At 45.0% G+C, this 23,972-nt stretch overlaps 1 protein-coding gene across 1 annotated transcript in view; it reads left to right on the plus strand.

Annotated features, from left to right (window-relative positions):
- LOC308671223 (catenin alpha-2) overlaps positions 1-23,972 on the plus strand; it is a gene marked incomplete at both ends in the record, with an annotated part of 512,303 nt that overhangs the window by 316,705 nt on the left and 171,626 nt on the right. The window contains one exon of the mRNA XM_081333323.1: positions 7,194-7,351. Coding sequence (XP_081189449.1) covers positions 7,194-7,351 — 158 coding nt within the window. The remainder of the gene's footprint in view (positions 1-7,193; positions 7,352-23,972) is intronic.

Below are 23,972 nucleotides of genomic sequence, written 5' to 3' on the forward strand. Positions count from 1 at the left end.
AGCTGAGCCATGCTGGCTCAGGAATTCTGGGAGTTGAAGTCCACGAGTCACAAAAGAGCCACGTTTGCCTACCCCTGGCCTAGGCCTAAGCCGCTTTATGACTCATGGACTTCAACTCCCAGAATTCCTTTGCCAGCCACGCTGAGGGGAAAGGGAGAGGTTTCCAAGCTGAGCCATGCTGGCTCAGGAATTCTGGGAGTTGAAGTCCACGAGTCATAAAAGAGCCAAGGTGGCCTGCCCCTGGCCTAGAGCTTTGCTTGGAAATAGAGATTGGTTGGAAATAGAGAAAATTCATTTGTCCTCACTAGCTGGTGGTGTTTGGAGGTTCTGAATATTCAGTAGAACTGAGAAAGAAGAGAATATTTGATGCTCAGGGTTGAACTGCGGGGTCCTTGGCGCTCTCTGAGCTTGGTTGTTTTCTTGCAGACGTTTTCTGGAAAGTCACCTTTCTAAAACCCTTAAAGAAACAGATCGGTGAATCTGGAGTCACATTATTTCCCTTTTAAATAAGTCTAGTTTTCTCCATTGTGGGCTCTTTCGTGCTCTCTGAGTTTGGTGGTTTCCTTGAAGGCGTTTCATGACCCAACTAAGGATTGTCATCAGTGCTAGAACAGAGTGGGAGAGGAGGAGGAGGAGGAGGAGGAGGAGGAGGAGGAGGAGGACTGTGGGGTCCTTGGTGCTCTCTGAGCTGGGTGGTTTTCTTGCAGACGTTTCATTACTCAACTAGGTAACATCATCGGTGCTAGAAGGGAGAAGGGTTTGCAGAGAGGAGGAGGAGGACGAGGAGGAGGAGAAGGAGGAGGAGGAGGAGGAGGAGGAGGAGGAGGAGGAGGAGGAGGAGGACTGTGGGGTTCTTGGTGCTCTCTGAGCTTGGTTGTTTTCTTGCAGATGTTTCATTACCCAACTAGGTAACATCATCAGTGCTAGAAGGGAGTGGAGAGGAGGAGGAGGAGGAGGAGGAGGAGGAGGAGGAAGAAGAAGAAAAGAAGGAGGAGAAGAATTGTGGGCCTTTGGTGCTCTCTCAGTTTTATTGTTTTCTTGAAGGCGTTTCATGACCCAACTAAGGATCGTCATCGGTGCTAGAACAGAGTGGGAGAGGAGGAGGAGGAGGAGGAGGAAGAGGAGGAGGAGGAGGAGGACTGTGGGGTCCTTGGTGCTCTCTGAGCTTGGTTGTTTTCTTGCAGATGTTTCATTACCCAACTAGGTAACATCATCAGTGCTAGAAGGGCGTGGAGAGGAGGAGGAGGAGGAGGAGGAGGAGGAGGAGGAGGAGGAGGAGGAGGAGGAGGAAGAAAAGAAGGAGGAGAAGAATTGTGGGCCTTTGGTGCTCTCTCAGTTTTATTGTTTTCTTGCGGTCGTTTCATTATTCAACAAGCTAACATCAACAGTGCTAGAAGGAAGTTGATGTTAACCTAGTTGGGTAATGAAACACCTGCAAGACAACAACCAGGCTTAGCTTAGAGCCCACCACAACTGAGAAAACTAGACCTATTTAAAACAGAAGTGTGTGACTCGAGATTCATTGACTTCTGGGTTTGTTTTTGTTTTTTTTAAAGGTCTAGAAAAAGTGACTTTCCAAAAAAGAGAAAATAGTATATGCCTTGGGTTCATCTAAAGCTAATTTAAAACCTTACAGGGTTGTTTTTTTTTCCTCCTTCCTCTTTGACAAAAGAAATGCATATCATGAGCTTCCTTTTTCTTCCCTTTCTTATTTCTTTTTTCAAAACCCTGCACTGAGTATCTTTTGCACTTAGGCTTCCTACCGGGGAGGTAGTAGAATATTTTAGGTGGAAGTCATCTTTATCCTGAGCCTAATGTCTGCCAATTTGAGCCCTGTTACTGCCATAAAGAACGTTCTCCTTCTGCCTTCAAGCTGCTTTGCTGCTTATTATCACGGGTAACGGCCCTGCAGCCTCGTACCATGGAGATTAGAAACTCTTAATATTCTTTTCATAGCAAGGACCTTTGCCAGATTTCCCCCCCCCTTTTCTTTTCCTTTAAGGGGGGGGAGAAAGAGAGAGAGAGAGGAGAGAGAGAGAGGAGAGGAGAGAGAATGAAAAGAGGGGAGAGAGTGGAAAGAGAGAGGAGAGAGAGAAAAGATGAGAGAGGGGGGAGAGAGGGGAGAGGGGGGAGAGTGGAAAGAGAGAAAGGGAGAGAGAGGAAAGAGAGGAGACAGTGGAGAGAGAGAGAGGAGAGGAGAGAGAATGAAAAGAGGGGAGAGAGTGGAAAGAGAGAGGAGAGAGAGAAAAGATGAGAGAGGGGGGAGAGTGGAAAGAGAGAAAGGGAGAGAGGAAAGAGAGGAGACAGTGGAGAGAGAGAGGAGAGGGGAGAGAGAGAGAGGAGAAAGAAAGAAAAGAGAGAGGAGTGGAAAGAGAGGAAAGTGAGAGAGAGAGGAGAGAGAAGAAAGAGACGAGAGAGAAGAAAGAGAGGAGAGAGAGGGGAGAGAGAGGAGAGAGAAAGAAAAGAGGGGAGAGAGTGGAAAGAGAGGAGAGGGGGAGAGAGAGGAGAGAGAGGGGGACAGAGGAGGGAGAGAGAGAAAAGAGAGAGAGAGGAGAGAGGAGAGGAGGGAGAGGGAGAGGGAGAGAGAGAGAGAGAGAGAGAGAGAGAGAGAGAGAGAGAGAGAAGGCTACAATAGAAGGTTATAATGCATCACTGGTAGTCCTTGATTTATCACCACAATTGAGGCCAAAATTTGGTCTCTTTGTTGCTAAGCAAGACTGTTGTTAATCGGTTTTGCCCCATTTTATGATATTTCTTGCTGTAGTTGTTAAGTGAATCCCTGTAGTTCTCAAGTTAAGCAAATCTGGCTTCCCATTGACTTTGCTAGTCAGAGGATCTCAAAAACTAATCGTGTGACCCTGGGACACTGCGACCGTCATAAATATGAGTCAGTTGCCAAGTGTCTGATTTTTGTTCACGTGACCTTGGGGATGCTGCAAAGGTCGTAACTGTGAAAAACGGTCATAAGTCACATTTTTCATAAGTGCCATTGTAATTTTGAACAGTCACTAAACAAACTTGTAAATTGAGGTCTTATCTTGACTTCTCTCTCTCTCTCTCTTTTCCTCTCTCTCAGCCCAACCCACCTCACGGGGTTGTTGTTGGGTGGAAAGAGGAGGAGGAATGTGTGTAGGATATGTTTGCTGCCTTGTAAAACTAAGAAAGGCAGGAGGGAGATAGATAGATAGATAGATAGATAGATAGATAGATAGATAGATAGATAGATAGATAGATAGATAGATAGATAGATAGATAGATAGATAGATAGATAGATGGATGGATGGATGGATGGATGGATGGATGGATGGATGGATGGATGGATGGATGGATGGATTGTTTTATTCTTTCATTTTTAAATTCTGGTTGGTGAAATTAATGATGAATAGAAGACCGTAAGCTTGTTTGTAATTGAAGATGTGAGTTTTCAGAAATGGCCACAGCTTTTTAAGGACTAGGGACACTATCAAGATCCTGCAGCAAATTTGGATCGTGTAGTGGAGTGTAGTCTGGAGTCACAGGAAGGAGGGGCTCTTTCTCAGACATCAAAGAGACAGCGGAACGTAGAATGCCTGGTGGTCAGGAAGAGAGCTAAGCTGCAGCCTCCCTAGCAATGCGCAGGCTATATCTACAGTCATTGGAGATAGTTGCTTTCGTCTGGCAAGATTCTGTCTGTAGGCAAACAACAATAAAGGGACTACCAGCCCTGGTGGCACAGTGGTTAAAGTGCAGTATTGCAGGCAAACTCTGCCTTCAGCCTGGAGTTCGATCCTGACGGGCCTCAAGGTTGTCTCAGTCTTCCGAAGATGGTCAAATGAGGACCCAGATTGTTGGGGGAAAATAATGCTTCTACATGGCAAATTCCCCGGAGACCGCTGTAAAGCATCATGAGGCAGTATATAAGCCTAAATGTGTGTTGTTCTTGGTTCTTTGGGGCTTGATATTCCACAGGATCATTCCGTTTTTTTTAAAAAAGGGAAGAGGCAATTTACTGGAGCGCAGATCTTTTAGGATAATAGACGCTTCCAGTCACCCAGCTGTGCATTGCACTCTTCAGGTTCTTGATGTAACACACTGTGAGTTGTTCAGGCCATTGAGTTCCTCAGCCAAGCCAGGGTATTACTTAAATGTCCTTCTCTAGCAGCACTCCAAACACTCTAGATTTGCTGAGCGTTTTCATGAATGCTAAGAGTGTGTGTGTGTGGGGGGAAGCAAAACTGTCCACAAAGGCTAAATCCTTTGCTAAATCCTCCCGTAGGATGGATTATTTCACTGGGAACAGGACCTTAAATTTGCAGACTTTATCCTGTAGTGCCTGCAGGCAGATTGTCGCTACCTTGCAATCTTTTTCTTTGGGAAGAGTGGAAATCAATGGATGCAAAGCCAGTTGGAGGACAGCTAAAAATTCAGGGTGGAACATCGAGAAGAGAAAGGGCTTTTCTCAAGAACTAAGTTCGTTCGTTCGTTCATTCACTTATTCATTCATAATTTATATGGCTCTTCACTCTCGGTCATTAAACAAGACCCATCCCTACCTCCTTAGCAACAATAATCAGTCAGATAAGAAGTCTAATGGGCTCCCTCCCACTCTGGATTCCCCAGGCCTCTGGGCAAAACCAGGTCTTCAGGACCTTGTGAAAGAGTGTCAATGTTTGAGGCAGTCTAATCTCGACTGGGATGATGCTCCAACAGGAGAGAGCCACCACAGAAAAGGCCCTTCTTCTTGGTCCCATCAAACGAACCTCCTTAGAGTGGGGAAAGCCCTGAGGCTTCAGGTGGGGAAAACACACAGCCGCAGCCGGTCAGCAATAAGGAACTGCCTTTTGCACCTGATCCGAGGACACGTGTCAAGCCCCATGGGCTTGCCACTTCAGGGAAGGGAAAGGGGAGATAGCCGAGGGAGCCCACGGTTGGATGGCAAGCTGCTGATGTCATTGCCTGACGACCAGGGAATCCCCCTTTGCCTGGGAATCCCTCCACCTGGAGCTCCCAGCTGCATGCTGACTGCTCTCTTTCTGGCCGCCAAACAGCTGAGGCTCCTGGCTGCATGCTGGACTGCTGGAGACGACACTGGAGGGGGGAGGCGGAGGCCAGCAATGCTGGTTTTAGGGACGGGCGCCAGATGCTGGCTGGTTGGATGGGGTGGAGCTAAGGGGATTGCCTGTATATAAGGCGCTGGGAGCAAGTCACTCCCAGTGCTGACTATTTGCTGTTATTTGCCATCAATAAACACTGGTCAGAATGTTCCTGCCTAGCCAGCTACCTTGTTGACCATCATTTATCATTTGTGGAACCAGGGCTGGTAAGGACTCTGACAACACGTAGGGCAGAGAAAAGGCAGAAGCAGAGAAGATCAGTCAGATTACTCATGAGGAGGCAGCCTTGCCCTTCTTGATGGGCTGCACCAGAAGCTGGCTATTTAGTACAGCAGAGAGAGGGAAGCGATGCTGGGAACAATGTTTCATTTCTTCGCTGTGTGTTTTCTGGTTGTTGTGGGCTTAACTGGGACAGTCCTGGATTTTTGGTGAAAGGAGTTGCGGGGGAATATTAATAAACCCACTAAACCACCGTTGTCTGGGCGTGCGAGTGAGCGGGACAGCACAGTAGAACGGGAGGAGTCTGGTAGAAAAGGATGGCCATTGGGATCAACATATACGCCTGGTGCGCCAGTTGCGTCCCTATCTGGATCGAGATGCTCTACGTACAGTCACTCATGCGCTCGTGACCTCCTGGTTAGACTACTGCAATGCCCTCTACATGGGGCTGCCCTTGAGGACCACCCAAAGGCTTCAACTGGTGCAGAATTCAGCCACGCGGGTTTTGATGGGAGCTTCCCGATACTCCCGTGTAACACCTCTTCTCTGTGAGCTGCATTGGCTTCCGGTTGCCCTCCGGGTGAGATTCAAGGTGCTGGTAATGACCTATAAAGCCCTAAATGGCTTGGGTCCGGACTATCTAAGGGAACACCTGCTGCCGGCATCAACTTCCCATCGTCCCGTGCGCTCCCACAGGGAGGGCCTTCTCAGGATACCGCCGGTTAAGGAATGCCAGCGGGTTATTCCCAGGGGAAGGGCGTTCTCTGTGGGCGCGCCTGCCCTATGGAACCAACTACCCACAGAACTTAGGACTGCCCCCGACCTTCGCTCATTTCGCCGGGACCTGAAAACTTGGCTCTTCGATCTGTTTGGTCCAGACTGTGGGGTTGTTAATTTAACTGGGTTTTGGATTTACTCTTGGGGCTTGAATTTAATTTAATTGTTTTAATTGTTTTTAATTTTTTGTATTCATGGTTTTAACTGCCCTGTAAACCGCCCTGAGTCCTACGGGAACAGGGCGGTATACAAATCCAATAAAATAAATAAATAAATAAATATACAGGAAGGAGTAGAAATCTTTTAAATATACCAGGTCAGTAGTGCTTGGGGGAGAAAAAGTTCTGAATTGATACAGTGACATCCCAGGTATGCAGTGATCATAAATGTCCTTATATGATAGCATAGCCTCATTTGCCAAGGTTTTGTTCTTGTTTGCTTTCTTTTGGAAGGTTATTAAGATCCAGGAGAGAGAGTGTGGAGATTCCTTGATTCACTTTAGCAGGCAGAGATCTACTGGCCCACATATGTTTTGTTGATGCCATCCTTTGAGTGATTGGCATCTGTAATAGGGCAATGCCATATGTATAGGTATTCCTTGACTTACGACCACAATTGAGCCCAAATTTCCATTACTAAGCAAGTTGTTGAGTGAGTTTTGCCCTGCTTTACGACCCCTTTTTGCCACAGTTGTTAAGTGAACCACTGCAGTTCTTAAGCTAGTGACATGGTTATTAAGTGAATCTGGCTTCTCCCATTGACTTTGGTTGTCAGAAGGTTGCAAAAGGGGATCCCTTGACCCCGGGACACTGTGATCGTCATAAACACAGGCTTGAAATTTTGATCACATGACCACGGGGATGCTGCAACGGTCGTAAACTGGTCCTAAGTTGCTTTTTTCAGTGCTGTTGATAATGATGATGATGATGATAACTTTATTGTCACTTTGAATGTACACCAATCGGCATACATCAAAATGAAATTTCGTTGCATACCTCAAAAGGTCACCAAACAAATAATTAACTCAAGGACTACCTGTTGTTTATATCTCTACAGTCTTATATTCCCGTTTAATTTCTTAATATATATTTTTTTTTTTAACAGACTGGAAGGAAGGAGAAAGGAGACCCGCTGAACATAGCAATTGATAAGATGACCAAGAAGACGAGAGATCTACGGAGACAGGTACATAATGGAACTGGGAGGATTTCACTTTTCAAGGATGCCATCCGTGGTGGGTGGATAGGCGTTTTCAGCTTCTAAAAGATTCCAGTCAACCTGCCTTGACTTTATAGATAGTCCTCGAGTTACGACAATAGTTGAGACTATAGGTAGTCCTCGAGTGATTGCTATAATTAGAGGCTGCCCATTACGGCCATGCGTCGCAACGATGTTTTTTTCCAATCATTAAGCAAATGCAGCGGTCGCAAACACGAATGCCACGGTCGTTAAGCAAATCCATTGTTTGCTATGCCACGGTTTTCCAAAAAATGGAAGTAAATGCAGGTTTTTGACAAAACCATCGTGAGACACAGCCGCGTGACTGCGAGACACCGCAAATGGCTGTAAATGCAGTTGTGTTGCCGAGTGCCGAAGTGTAGTCATGTGACAATTAACCCCAATCTCCACTATATATTCCATTTAGCTCCCTGAACTTGGTTGTTTATCTGCAGATGTCTCATGACCCAACTAGGTAACATCATCATCATCATAATAAACCTTTATTGTCAAAGTACAACATGTGTACATTGAGATTAGCTGAGCCTCTCCCCGTGCTCCCTCCCCCCAACACACAGTGACAACAAACCCTCCATCCTACCACACCATGTGAACCAACTACACCACACACCGGCCTCCCAAGTCAATTCTGCATAAGTTCACAGAGATTATGTCCCATTCAAAAGCCTAACAGCCCACGGATAAAAGCTGTTTTTCAGCCTGTTGGTACGGCTGGCTATACTCCTATATCTCCTACGGGATGGTAGGAGAGTAAAGAGATACCGTCCAGGGTGTGAGTCATCCCTGAGAATCTTCCTCACTCTTCCAAGGCAATAAGCCCTGGCAATGTCATCCAGTGGTGTCAGGGGACAGCCCACAATGTCTTGTGCTGTGCTCACTACCCTCTGTAATACTTTCCTGTCCGTGGCTGTTAGACCAGCATACCAAGCCACAATACCATACGAGAGGACGCTCTCTATAGTAGACCAGTAAAAGAGGGTCATTAGCCGTTGTTCTACCCTGTTCTTCCGCAAGACCCTAAGAAAGTGAAGCCTCTGTTGGGCCTTTCTAGCCACCTGGGTTGTGTTAACTTTCCAGGTCAGATCTTCACAGAGGTAGACTCCCAGGAATTTAAAGGAGGAAACTCTCTCCACACAGTCCTCCCCGATGTAAAGTGGGGCAGGTTTCTCCTTTTTTCTCTGGAAGTCTAACACCATCTCTTTCATCTTGCCGATGTTTAGGTGCAAGTTGTTGTTACTACACCATATGGATAGTTTTTGTATCTCCGCCCTATATGCTGTCTCATCCCCACCTGTAATGAGACCCACCACAGTCGTATCATCTGCAAACTTAATTATCGCAGTGGATGGGTCAGATGATACACAATCATATGTGTATAAAGAGTACAGGTAGGGGCTAAGCATACAGCCCTGTGGCGTGCCGGTGCAAAGCTTCAGGGAGGTGGACAAAGCAGACCCGACCCTCACTGTTTGTAACCGATCCCTAAGAAAGTCTTGAATCCAATCGCAGATGGCGGGGGAGAATTTCAAGTCAGTCAGCTTCTCGATGAGAACGCTCGGCAAAATGGGTGTTGAAAGCCGAGCTCTAGTCAACAAAAAGCATCCTGACGTAACTTCCAGGTCTCTCAAGATGACTTGCTACAGGGTGTAAAGCAGTAGCTATGGCATCGTCTGTCGACCTATTTCCCCTGTAGGCAAATTAATGTTTATCAAATTTATCATGTTTATCATCAGTGTTAGAAGAGAGTGGGGTTTCCTCTCTGTTGATATACTAGTAGTTTGTTCTGCCCTTGTTGGTGGGGATATTCTGGGTGGTTCTTTGATTAAGCTGTTTTTTTACTATTTGATTATCTGTCTGAGTTGGTAGCTCCTTCATTGGAGTGTTGCTTACTTCTGGATTGCTGGTCTAGTATTAATCTTGGTGTTAATCTCTACTTACCAGTATCTCTCACCAGTGGTGGGATTCAAATACCTGAACAACCGGTTCTCTGTGTGGATGGAGGCCTGGGCCTCCTAGGCCTAGAACGGACTTCCGGAAGTGGCATCCACGCACTTCCAGTGAACCGTTCTAGGCCTGGGAGGCCTCGTCCAGGCCTCTGAGACCTAGAACGGATTTCCGGAAATGGCGTCCACGCACTTCCAGTTGGCCGTTCTAGGCCTGGGAGGCCTCCTCCAGGCCTCCCAGGCCTAGGAAGGACTTCTGGAAGTGGCATCCATGGCCTTCTGGTGGGACGTTCTAGGCCTGGGATGCCACCGAGGCCTGAACAGACTTCCGGAAGTGGCATCCACGCATTTCCAGTGGGCTGTTCTAGGCCTAGGAGGCCCTGTCCAGGCCCTTGAGACCTAGAACGGACTTCTGGAAATGGCGTCCACGCATTTCCAGAAGGCCGTTCTAGACCTGGGAGGCCTCCTCCAGGCCTCCCAGGCCTAGGAAGGACTTCTGGAAGTGGCATCCATGGACTTCTGGTGGGCCGTTCTAGGCCTGGGAGGCCTCCGAGGCCTAGAACAGACTGCTGGAAGCAGTGTGCATTCAGCCAGTTCTCTGATCTCAGCAAAATTTAGCTGCTGGTTCTGCTGAACCGGTGCGAACCGGCTGAATCCCACCCCTGATTCTCACCCTCATTGACAGGGCAAGCCACTTGTATATAAAGAGAACCAAACTTCCCCTCTCTTCTAGCACTGATAACGTTACCTATTTGGGTAATGCAACATCTGCAAGATAACCACCAAGCTGAGAAAGAGCGCCTAGAAACCCACAACTCAAACTTAAGCCATAACTATTTTCTGTTTATCCAGTACTTTATCTTTTGGGTGGTGTTTTTTTTAGCAAACCAGTAGTTCTAATTCTTCCAATTCATGTCAGTTAGAATGGGGGTTTATTCCCAATCAACAAATGCAGCAAAAACGTCTCTGTGTTAAAACAGCCATGCAGCCAAGTGGCACGCCATGCCAATGTACCACGTATCCTTCAATATCCCATGATTAAATATAAATATTTGTATTTATTCCTTTCTTCCCACCCCACCCCACCCTCCTCCCGACTTATTTTCTCATCAGTCAGGGAAAAATCAGTATTCATAGCCACCAAAACAAAGAACGCCTATTTAAAAAGCAGTTGAAAAAAATAAAGCAGAATAATAAAAATGAATTGATTGATCTGTTGGCTTGAAGTCTACAGGAATCAATCATTTGGAAACAGTAAACTAAAAATAAATTTTTTAAAAAATTGAAACCTGATTACTTACCAATCTAGTTAATTGTACTTTTTAGTCCACAGGGCATTCAGAATTCGATGGGACTTTTTTAAAAACAAAAAACCAAAACCGGTCGGTTTTTGTAGAATGCGGTTTTTAGAACGATATCTCAGTGCTTACAGAATAAATGTTTTTAATCTGCCACAAGTGGACTGCAGGCCTCATCTCTTCTGGGTGTCTCTCATTATTATGTTAAATGCTGAATATTTAGAAACGGGTTGTCATTGAAACGTATCAATCAGGCAGGCTTTCAAACAAATCCTTTGGCCTGTTTTCATAATTGTGCTCTTGAAAAGAAGTTCATAGCTAGGCTGAAGTAGACCGAAAACAAAGAAGCCTTCAGTACATTTCAAAAATATCAGCACAGAGAACCCACTAGTGCAGGTTCGTTCCTATGTGCTGTTTTTATGTCATTCTTCCAGAGCTAAACCATAAAATCATAAAGAGTATTTATATATTTGTATCCTGCCTTTGTTATTTTTATAAATAATTCAAGGCAATGAACGTATCCTCTTAGTTTCCCCACAACAACAACCCTGTCAGGTGGTTGGTCTGAGAGAGAGAGGGACTGTCCCAAGGTCACCCAGCTGGCTTCCATGCCTAAGGTGGGACTAGAACTCACCGTCTCCTGGTGATTGGCCCAAAGTCACTGTACCTAAAGCAGAACTAGAGCTCACAGACTCCTGGTGATTGGCCCAAAGCCACTCTACCTAAAGCAGAACTAGAACTCACCGTCACCTGGTGATTGGCCCACAGTCACCCGGGGTGGTCTACATGCCTAGAGCTGCATTAGAACTTACAGGCTTCTAGTGATTGGCCAGAAGTCACCTGGCTGGCTTTTATGCCTAGGTGGGACTAGAACTCACCGTCTCCTGGTGCTTGGTCCAAAGCTAGGTTTCATGCCTAAGGCAGGACTAGAATCCACAATCACCCACTTTCACTTAACGGTGAAACAAACCAGTGCTTTACTCACTAGACCAAACTGATTCGGGATGCCCACCAAGGTCAGTCTGGACCTCACAGTGAGGTCATTCTGGACCTCAAGCCTGAGATCATCTTACCTGTAGACTTAATATTATAGGGACCTTACTTTGAGATGATGCTACGTAATGGGTAATTTTCTCTAAGATCTTCCTCAGAGGAGAAATGTGGTTCTTCCAAATGTCCTAGGACAGGGGTAGGCAACCTTGGTTCTTTTATGACTCATGGACTTCAACCCCAGAATTCCTGAGCCAGCATGGCTCAGCTTGGAAACCTCTCCCTTTTCCCTCAGCATGGCCGGCTGAGGAATTCTGGGAGGTGAAGTCCATGAGTCATAAAAGAGTCAAGGTTGCCTATCCCTGTGGACCTAGGAGCTTCTTGAAGGTCACCAAACACTTAGCTGGAAGAGTCACTTAGGCCATAAAGATCATGAGGGTGAAGGCTTGTTGTCCGAGCTTTTGTGGGTCGGTTTCCAAACGTTTCATTACCAGGTTAGGTAACATCTTCAGCGGAGTCTTGTGATGGGTCTTGTGATGGGTCAGGTCTGAATCACCAGTGAGGCTCTTGTGATGGGTCTTGTGATAGATCAGGTGCAAGTCATCAGTGAGGATCTTGTGATGGGTCAAGTGTGGGGGTCTTGTGATGGGTCTTGTGATCGGTCAGGTGTGAGTCATCAGTGAGGGTCTTATGATGGGTCTTGAGATGGGTCAGGTGTGAGGGTCTTGTGATGGGTCTTGTGATGTGGAGGTTACCTCAGGTCAGAAAGATCTTGTTCTACACAGGGATCCGAATTAAACTACCCCTGACAGATGGCTGCCCAAATAGTGCTTGAATTCACCCAGGGTAGCAGAGTGAGCTCTACCTTCTCTCTTGATAATTGCCTCCTCTGTCAAATCACTCTTACTGGGGTTTTTTTCTTTCTTCTTTTTTCTAAAATTCACCTGAAACCCTCCATTCTATTTTTAAAAATCCATTATTACAAAGTGACAGAGAAAGAGGTCTTGACTTCTCATGGCCCTCCTTCCAGAGACCTGCAGGGACCTATTATATCCCATTTTCTCCACACTAATCTTTTCCAATTCCCTAAACCTCTCATTAGCTAGCTTAATGTTTAGTCCCTGATCATCCTCACCGACCTTGTGCAAAGGCCAGTCACGTTGGGTCCACATCTTTGAAAAAAATAGAATGGAACGGAACAGAACAGAACAGAACAGAACAGAATAGAATAGAATAAAGTAGAATAGAATTACAGAGCAGAATAGAATAGAATAATAGAATAATGATTAGAATAGAATAGAATAGAATAGAATAGAATAGAATAGAATAGAATAGAATAGAATAGAATAGAATAGAATAGAATAGAATAGAATAGAATAGAATAGAATAGAAGAATAGAATTACAGAGCAGAATAGAATAGAATTACAGAGCAAAATAAAATAGAATAGAATAGAATAGAGCTGGAAGGGACCTTGAAGGTCATCTAGTCCAACCCCCTGCTCAGGCAGGAAAGACAAATGGCTGTCCAGTCTCTTCTTAAAAACTTCCAGTGTTGGAGCATTCACACCTTCTGGAGGCAGGTTGTTCCACTGATTGATTGTTCTAACTTTAGTGGAAGCTTCCAAAGTACAGGATGTGCAACAAAGATTACAAGTGTAGGAATAAGACAAATGCAGGTAAACCTGGATTTACAGCCCCAGTTGATCCCAAATTGAACTGCTAAGTGAGTTCTGCCCCACTTCACAACCTTTCTGGCCACCGTTGTTAAGTGAATCGCTGCCGCTGTTAAGTTGGCAACACGGCTGTTTAGCGAATCTTCCTTCCCCATTGACTTTGCATCTCAGAAGGTCGCAAAAGGGGATCACGTGACCCCGGGGAAACTGTGACACTGTCAAAAGTACATGCCAGTTGACAAGCCTCCGCCTTTTGATCATGTGACCACGGGGGATGCTGCAACAGTCATAAATGTGCAAAACTTTCCTGTACATCATGAACGGTTTCAAAAGGCATCCTGAATTGGGCAAACGGGCCAGAAAAAGGGACTGGCTAGCAGCAAGGGACACGGTGGGTCAGTGGGTTAGGACGCTGAGCCTGTCGATCAGAAGGTCGGCAGTTTGGCAGGTCGAATCCCGAGTGTCGCGTAACAGAGTGAGCGCCTGTTACTCGTCCCAGCTTCTGCCAACCTAGCAGTTCGAAAGCACGTAAAAATGCAAGTAGAAAAATAGGGACCACTACGGTGGGAAGGTAACAGCGTTCCGTGCACCTTTGGCGTCCAGTCATGCAGGCCACATGACCACGGAGACGTCCTCGGACAAGCGCTGGCTCTTCGGCTTTGAAACGGAGATGAGCACCGGCCCCTAGAGTTGGAAACGACTAGCACGCATGTGCGGGGGAAACTTTACCTTTCCCTTTTTAGCAGCAAGGGTGGGCCTTAAGCAGGAAGTCTGAAAAGAAGGTACCTCACATCCTGGGATAAACTGTTGAAGAAAAGAAAATATTGATATGAAAAGTCAGTGATTTGCTACAAAGAGTAATGCTGACAGTGTTATTTGCAGTCCAGTTGTTTGGTTCGGCAAGGAGATATATTAATGACAGCATCCATACTGTGACCTAACTCCTTGATTGTTGCTTGGTTGTTTTTCTGCGGACGTTTCATTACCCAACTACGTAACACTCCCTACTTGCATTGTTACCTAGTTGGGTAATGAAATGTCTGCAAGCAAACCACCAAGCTCAGAGACACAACAAGGACCGCACAATCCTCCTACCACTACCCCTCCTCCTCTTCTTCCCCCCCTCCTCTTCCTCCTCCTCCCTTCTTGCACTGATGATCTTACCTAGTTGGGTAATGAAATGTCTGCAAGCAAACCACCAAGGACCCCACAGTCGTTGTCCTCCTCGTCCTCTCCACAAAACCCACTCCCTTCTAGCACTGATGAAGTAACCTAGTTGGGTAATGAAACATCTCCAAAAAAATTACCAAGCTCAGAGACCCCCCCAAGAACCCCACAATCTCCTGCTCCCCCTCCCTGTCCTCCTCCTCTTCCTTCCCCTCCCTTCTAGCACTGATGATGTTACCTCTTTGGGTAATGAAATGTCTGCAAGAAGGCCACCAAGCTGAGACCATCAGTGACCTCACCGTTCTCCTCCTCCTCCTCCTCCTCCTCCTGCTCCTCCTCTCCACAAAACCCACTCCCTTCTAGCACTGATGATGTAACCTAGTTGGACAATGAAATATCTGCAAGAAAACCACCAAGCTCAGACACTCTTCCCCAGGACCCCACAGTTCAACCCAGAGCTATAAATATTCTCTTCTAAAGTAAATCTGTAATTCACAGTTCAACAGAATTAATCCTCCTTGTAATTTAATGGGGAGGATAATCAACAAGGATGTCCCTGGAGGCGCTATAGGCGTACATCAACCATATATGCATGCTTCCTGAGCATCCTGGTTGATAAAAACTGTTGTGATTCAGTGTCAGCCTGTGCTCCCAGCAGCTGAGTCTGAGGAATCTGAGGAGGAGGAGGAGGAGGGCTTTGGAGAGCCTTCAGTGTCGGAGGGAGGCTCTGATGCACTGCAGGACTCTCAGCCTGGCCCCTCCAATCGTGTTCCTCATGAGGCTCAGCTGTTTGAGGAGGAGGTGTCGGACTCAGAGGAGTCTCAGCTGAATCTGTTCAGAGACGCTAGAAGCAGAAGGCAATCCAGCATAGCATAGCAGAGAAAATCAATGAGGCAACTCAGTGAAAGGAGGAGAAGGCAGTGAGAAGCCATGCCTTGGGACTGATAATAAAAAGGGGAAGGTGTGGGCGGTGCTGGTTGCTGAAGGCAACTGTTCGTAGACATTCAAAGAGAATCCTGGTCTGTTCTCACTAATCTGTTTGACTCTTGTTGGATGTTTTGAATCATGTATTTTTGGTTGAAGAAAATATTCTGCTGCTTTTTTGTTTGAAAGACTTTATTATTTGGAACTGTAAATAAATTTGGGTTGGTTTTTTTTCCAGCCTGTTGATTGTTAAAAGGAAAAAGGGGTTGTCCCTGACACACAAACAGGGCCGGTCGTAGGCTGGAGCAGAACAAAAACAAAATACAGGACCAAATCTTAAAACAAAGCATTTGGGGGAAAGTTGCCAGGTCCAAAAAGTGTGGTTTTTTTTCTTCACTTCATCCACTGTGTGAAAGTGTGAGAAGGAAGTGATGCCAAACTGGCAGAATTCTCTGCGTTTCTCTTGCAAACAAGCTCGTCAAACAGAAGACCCCACAACACAAAGTCTTTTCATTATGAACCACGGCGGACAGGAACGTTCACAACAGCAGAATATTCCCGGCTGCCAATTAGTTGGTTTTCATGCTTTAGCTCTTCTGAGAAAAGGGGGGGGAAAAAGAAATTTAGTAAGTTGATAACTTCTAAATGGCACGAGTTTATCAGCAGGAAAGAAACAGTACAGTGATTTTGGAGTCATTGAAAAGTGCCGGTTACATAAAACAGTGTAAATTCATCTTCTGTTGGTTAGGATTCTCCAGAAACCTACCTGATCTGTACATTGTTGAGCAAAGCGCTCAGTGTACTCCAAAAATTTCATTTTTTACTGTCTGCGTGTTCTACCTGTTGAGACAATACTGTTCTGTCCCAGCCTACGTGAGTCCTTGCTATGCTCACTAGAAACCGCTCTTCCAAGAATCAGGCAGGAACCGCAAGACAAAAACAAAACCCCTTTTATTCTCACAGACCTGAGAATGTTCAAGGCAAACAAACACAATCCACAGAAACTCGATCCTCAACACGAACAGTTGCCTTTGGCAATCAGCACCTCTCACACTTCCCCTTTTATTATTCAGCCCAGGCATGACTTCCTAATGCCTTCTCCTTTGTCTTTGGAGCCGCCCCATTGCGTTTCTCTGCCCTACTCGCTTCTCTTTCCTGCGCTTTTGTGCATCCTGGATATGCCCCAGCTGTGCTTCATCAATGTCCAACTGAGACTCCCAGCACAGCCGTGACTCAGCCTGAGCACGAGTAGAGGGGCCGGGCTCCTCGTCCGACCGTAAGTCTTGGAGCTCCTCAGAGCCTTCCTCTGACTCTGATGTCACTCCAGGCCCCTCCTCCTCCTCATCTGATTCCTCAGACTCGGCTGCCGGATCCACTAGCTGGCAAGGAATCACAACAAATTTCTTCAGGTGTGGCCACCTCAATTGTTCTTGCATGGCTTCTAAGCCATGGAAACACAGGGCTGGAAGGGACCTTGGAGGTCTTCTAGTCCAGGGGTCCCCAACCTGTGGGCCGTGGCCTACTACCGATCCGTGGCCTATTCACAACCTGGTCATGTAAGTGGCTGGCTGGTGTGTTCATGCACGCGCATGCGCACAGCCCCACTCGCACAAGTGTCACAGGCGGGCAGGGCCCCATTCACGTGAGTGTCACAGGTGCTCGGGGTCCCACTCGTGCGAGCGTCACAGGCACTCGTAGCCTCACTTGCACAAACGCTTGGGGCCTCACTCGCAGGAGCATCATGGGTGCTCTTAGCCTCACTCACACAAGCAACGAGTGCTTGTTTGTGTGCACGTACCTGCCCCTCCCACAAAACCATCCCCTCTTCCTCCCCCTGGGCTGGCAACCCAGAAAAGTTGGGGAACTCTGTTCTAGTTCAGTCCCCTGCCCAAGGCAGGAATCCTTATACCATCCTGGACAAATGGTTGGCCAATCTTGTCTTGAAAACCTCAGGTGATGGAGCACCTCAGGAGGCAAGCTGTCTCACTGATTAATCGTTCTCACTATCAGGAAATTCCTCCTTATTTCTAAACTGGATCTCTCTTTAACCAGCTTCCACCTGTTACTTTTTGTCCTGTCCACTGATGCTTTTGAGAATAAATCGATCCTCTCTTTTCTATGGCAGCCCTTCAAGGAATGGAAGATGCTAATCCTTCCCTTCCTTCTTTTTTAATATAAAGTTTACTAAAACGTTTTAAAGAGGGCCTAACAACTAATGCAAACTAATACAGAATAAAGAGAACAAGGAAAAGGGAAGGAAATGAAGGGGGGGAGGGGAACCCAGAAGTGTAGAAAGCAAGGATAAAATGAAATAGAAATAAAAAAAAGTTTCGTATTTCTTTTGCAGCAAATGCAAACAGGATTACCAACTGTGCAAATATTCTCTGATTATAAAAAGAAAGCTCATGGTTTTCTATTATGTGGGGTGGTGGGGGGTTTCTATCATTGAAACCACAAGACATAAATGCCTTTTTTTCTGTCTCATACGAAACAGTCTGTAACGGGCTTCCTATCAATCATAAATGTAGGTTTTGCCTCACCTCTCTACAAGATCCATCATCTTCACCAACAATTCCTCTATTGTGGATAGCGTTGAAAATTTCCACTTTTCGCACCCTAAAAACAACGCCCATTTTCTAGTTGCCTGACCGTCAGTCCCAAAAGAGAAAGGTCTGGTTTTAATGGTATTTTAGTCTTTTAAAATCTTCTACATTAATGTACACATACATATCCAAAACCTTTCGGCTTTTTAACACACCCAGAAAACATAATAAACTGTCTCTTCATTTTGTTCTCATTTTCCAGCAAGGATTTGAAGTACCTTTTATATGTTCTAAACAATTTCTCTGGTGTCAAAATACCGACAAAACTTCATGCAGGTAGTCCTTATGAGCACCCTTGAGCCCAAAATTTCCACTGCTAATCACGTGACCCTGGGGATGCTGCAAGTGTCGTAAATATGAAAAAATAGTCCTAAGTCCCTTTTTTCCACTGCCATTATAACATCTAATGGTCACTAAATGAGCTGTTGTAAGTCGAGGACCACCTGTGTAATAAAAATTCCTTAAAGTTAGAACATCATAGAAAATTTCCGCCCTTTCACCCACATGTTTTCCCATTTGTCCATTTCTATACTGTCATCAGAATTTTAGCCCACTCTATTTTACATTCTTTTGCTTGTTCTTCTGTCTCATCTTTTGACACGAGTTTATATAGTTTGGTGATAACATCGTCATCATTAGTAGACAGTTCTGTTTCAAAGTCAGTCTTGCATTGTTCAAAACCATACAATCCTTGATCTGGTTTAAAACTTTCTGATAACTGCACGTGAGAAAATCATTGACACATGTCAACCATGGATACTGTCAAATCTTCTCTTGATTTTATTGTACATCCTCTTGAGAGAATTCTAAGGCATCATGATATGTTAATTATTTATGTTATGGAATTGGAAAAAGGCTAAAACAGAATTAGGTGTCACAGGTACGGATTTTTCTATTTTTCCCCCCTTGTAGACAATATTTGCCTGCAAGAGACTCATATCAGGAAAAAAGATATTTTGACCTATAAATCCTTCAGCAAATAATTTATATATAAACCACCAACTAAACCCAGAACAGGTATTTAATAATGAATACATGGCCTGGATTTACTTGGTGGTTAACATAAAAAATATAATCTGGGCTGTTAAGAAGATAGGTAGGTAGGTAGGTAGGTAGGTAGGTAGATAGATAGATAGATAGATAGATAGATAGATAGATAGATAGATAGATAGATAGATAGATAGATAGAAAATGGATGAGAGAGAGAGAGATATAAAGTGGATGAGAGAGAGAAAAGTAGAGAGATAAGAAAGAGAGATAGAGCTAGATAAAGTGGATGATAGAGAGATGGGATAGGTAGGTAGGTAGATAGATAGATAGATAGATAGATAGATAGATAGATAGATAGATAGATAGATAGATAGATAGATAGATAGATAGATGATAGGCAGGCAGACAGACAGACAGACAGATAGATTAATAGATAAGATTGTTGGAGCAGAAGTTAACATATATGGAGTTAAAACTATAGACCTGGAAGTTTATGCTCCAAACGAAGGTAAAGCGATTCCCCCCACTTACATTTACAAAAGTCGATGACTGGAATGGAGCAGTTCGATGGACAGCCTCTGAGGCAAATATTAAAATTATTTAAGGTAAATTACCAAAAGCTTTCTTTGATTTGATGGACATAGGAAGATAACGGAGATTTGGTTTATTTAGTTTTAATAAATACATGTTATTTAAAGTCCCAGCCTTTGATAATCTAATTTTACGGAACCAGTAAACAATCAGCCATTTTCCATCTGCTAATCTCCTCATTGACCTTTGTGGAAACGAATGAGTTGCGGATTTAAGTCCCTGCAAATAAATAAGCAGCAAATTGGAATCTGTATTCTGCTTAGCAGACGCAGGGCTGAAACCAACTCTCACAATGCATTAATGAGGACTTGATTCTAGAGTGTGTCAATATTTATCTATATTTTTTTCTCATCATCAACTACAGACACCATTTCAGTAAATGTTGTTCCATTCCCAAGGATTTCTACTTGGGAAGAATAAAGGGATAGGAGTTGTTCCTCATTCTTGAGAACAAGAATAGATCCAACAGACTCCATGGTGCTGGGTCAGCCTAGCTGAATTGAGTCTACAACAAAGCTAAGCCAATTGCACACCAAGCCTTCCAGTGTGATCCTTGCAGGTGACGGAACCTGTTTTTCTAATGTTCCTTCTACACTGTCCATATATCCACTGTTCACGTATCTGGCACAAAAGCCTAGTTTTTGTGGTCTTGGAGAAGCTATCACAACAAACGAGGCCTTCATCCATTGTGTTGACAGTTGCATGAAAAAACTCTTAAGGGCCCTCACTCTACGGTGAGGGAACATGCGTAGATTTATTAGATTATTTATTATTCATTCATTTTATCTCACTTTAATTATTCCATAAGTGACCAACATACCTAATATTCTTCCCTCCTTCTATTTTCCCCCCAACAACACCCCTTTGAGGTAGAATGATTAGCCCAAAGTCACCCAGCCGGCTTTCATGCCTAGAACTCACAGTCTCCTAGGGACTCACCCAAAGTCACCCAGTCAGTTTTCATGGCTAAGGCTGGACTAGAACTCACTGTTGCCTGGTGATTTGCTCAAACTCTCCCCAGCCATCTTTTATGCCTAAGACAGGACTAGAACTCCCCGTCTCCTGGTTTTTAAGCCACCTCCTTAATCACCACCCTGAACTGACTCTCCAATGTGTGCAATTATATGTGCAGAATTGGTCTGCAGGTAGCCGGAAAAGCAAATCAAATGTGATGCTGTCTGTGCCTCAGAGTCACTTGAAAAGCCAATACGTCGGAAACTTGACAGTCTGTCTGTCTACCCATCAAGTAGTTGTTATTTAGCAACCATGTTTGTTTGTGTGAGAGATGGGAAGGCAGAAAGCTAGATACAGTGTTTCCCTGAAAGTAAGACCTACACTAACAGTAAGTCCTAGCTTGATTTTTGAGGCTGGGCCTAATATAAGCTGTACCCCGAAAATAAGCCCTAGTTTTGGGGTGAGGCACACACCTAAAAATCAAGCTAGGGCAGGGGTGGGGGTTGCCTCACCCACCCTGCACCCACTTTCCTTGCAGCCAGGCCTCTCCTCTCCAGCCCACTTCTTCTTCCGAGGCCTCTTCTGCAGCCAGGCCTGAATTTCTCAGTCACAGGGCTTTCTGGAAGGCCTGTGCAGCCGAGAACTGAGCTATGGATTCAATTCATAGTTCTGTTTTGCAAGACATCTGCAGCCGAGCATCAAGCTATAATCCATAGCTCGGTACTCATACTCATAATCATAATCAGGCCTTCTGGGAAGGCCTGACTGCAAAATGCAGACCCGAATGCAGCTGCAGAACTTCGGCCCCAGAAAAAGTGAACCGGCTGGGTGGGGTTGTCGGTGCCGGAGGTGAGGTTAGGCCTACCCCAAAAATAAGACCTGGTGCCTCTCTTGGAGGCAAAAACAAAAATAAGACCCGGTACGTTAATCGTGAATTATAGGAGCAATAGCTGCTGCTGCTGCTGTTTTTTTAGCTTTTACTTTAAATCTTCTGTCAGGGGTCCCCAACGTATGGTCTATGGACCCAGTACTGGTCTATGGTCAGTCAGGAACTGGGCCACACAGCTGGAAGTGAGTGGTGGGTGAGCGAGCAAAGCTTCATCTGGATTTGCATATGTTCTGCAGTGCTAGCATTATTACATTGTCATAGGGGCATGAACCCTACCCTAAATTGCACATGTGAGGGATCCACATCACGTTTCTCCCTCCACCCCACTCCATGGAAAAATTTTCTTCCACGAAACCGGTCCTTGGTACCAAAAATGTTGGGGATTTCTGGTCCCCGTGCTCAAGAAAAAGAAAGAAAAAACATCACTTTGATCCACTGTCTTGGCATGATTTTATACCTCTCAGTTCCAAGTACCATATTTCCCCCGAAAATAAGGCCGGATCTTATATTAATTTTTGCTCCAAAAGACACATCAGGGCTTATTTTCCGGTTAGGTCTTATTTTGGTGGGAAAATACGGTAATTCGATAACATCCGTCATATGTTGCAACGGACGTACTAAATGCATCTGTCTGGCTGACAATCTTAACTGGGGCTTATTTTGGGGGTGGGGCTTATATTACGAAGCTCCTGAAAAACAATCATGCTAGAGCTTATTTTCCAGTTAGGTCTTATATACGGTAGTTCTCGCCTTACGACCGTAATCCAGCCTGTCCATTACGGTTGTAAGTCGTGACATTCGTAAAGCGGGTCGCCCGCATGGGCAACTCTGATTTTGCAACCCTCTCAGCGGCAGTTGTTATGCGAACACCACCCTTGTTAACCAATAATTTGACATGGGACGCTTTGGCCAAAACTGGGAAACAAACGCCAGCTTTGAAGGAAAAACATCATGAAACGGGGTCACGTGACCATCCGAGATTGCAAGCGGCTGTAAACACGAGTTTGTTGCTGAGCACCCCAGATGCAGTCATGTAAATATTGGGGGTGCAGCTGTTGCAACTTTGGAACCAGACTATAAGTAATCCCAGAGAGGTCCATTGTGTGTCGAGACTCTGGAAAGAGTGCAGAGAAGAGCAACAAAGATGATCAGAGGACTGGAGGCTAAAACATATAAGGAACAGTTGCTGGAATTGGGTATGTCTAGTTTAATGAAGAGAAGGACAAGGGGGGACATGATAGCAGTCTTCTAGTATCTCAGGGGCTGCCCCAAAGAAGAGGGAGTCAAGCTATTCTCCAAAGCACCTGAAAGCAGGACAAGAAGCAACGGATGGAAACTAACCAAGGAGAGAAGCAACCTAGAATTAAGGAGAAACTTCCTGATGGTTAGAACAATTAATCCGTGGAACCACCTGCCTCCAGAAGCGGTGAATGCTCCAACACTGGAAGTTTTTAAGAAGAGACTGGACAGCCATTTGTCTGAAATGGTACAGGGTTTCCTGCCTGAGCAGGGGGTTGGACTAGATGACCTCCAAGGTCCCTTCCATCAACATCATCATCATCATCATCATCATCATCATCATCATCATCATTATTATTATTATTATTATTATTATTATTATTTATTATTATTATTATTATTATTATTATTATTATTATTATTATTATTATTATTATTATTATTATTATTATTATTATTATTAATTGCACAGTCAGCCAGATGGTCAGACTGGATTTGGCATTTTTGTCTACCTATTGAGTCCTTACCAAGGACCTGGGATAGGCAGATGTGGATGTTTGATGGTATTACAGATATCGTCGCAGGATGGAAGCAGTTCCTAGTAAGGCCGCCTTTTGCAATTGACTAATGGCAAATTTGTCAATGCCAGGGGTGTTCAAGTGCTCCAGTTGTTTTGGGATTGCACCCAAGGCGATGATGATGATGATGGTGATGATTATCAAGATCATCATCATCACCATCTTTGAATGGGTCACTAAGCTATTAGTTATAAGTCAAGGACCATCTGAGTGTCCTTCGTCGGTCACCATTTTTCCAGGTTGGTGGTCTCCAAAGTTCCTGACTTTCTTTATAACCGAAGGGTTTGAGATCCCTGGGTCATTTCCTTGCTCTCTTCCCCACTTTTTAAAAACTGTGTAGTCTCCCTTTTCAAACGCAGTAACCAGAGCTTTACGAGTTCCCGAGATGCAGACGACTCTGAGATTAGCAAAAGAGCATCACACAGTGTGCTGGTAGCTTAATTTTTTCTACAATCCCTTTCTAATGATCTCTAGCTTGTCCTATCCCTGTTTTCACAGCTGCAACACCCAAAGGATATTCATTCTTCATGGAACAATTTGCTTGACTCCAAAATCCTCTTTTCTGCTTTACAAAATACGTAATAATACTACTGCTACTACTACTAATAATAGATCTTTAAAAGGACAAGCGCGGGGGGTAAAGCAGAAAATAGGATGAGAAAAAAAATAGACATTCAAGCTGCATAAAAGTAAATTAAGCATTGAAAGTAACATTAGGTTACCTCTGCATATCAAGGTTCTCTCTTCCCCCTCCCCCCGCTGATTATTTGCAGGACCTCAGACCCCATTAGTGTCTGTGTGAAC

Source organism: Vipera berus (genome assembly GCF_964194415.1).
Source record: "Vipera berus genome assembly, chromosome: 7".
NCBI lineage: Eukaryota > Metazoa > Chordata > Lepidosauria > Squamata > Viperidae > Vipera > Vipera berus.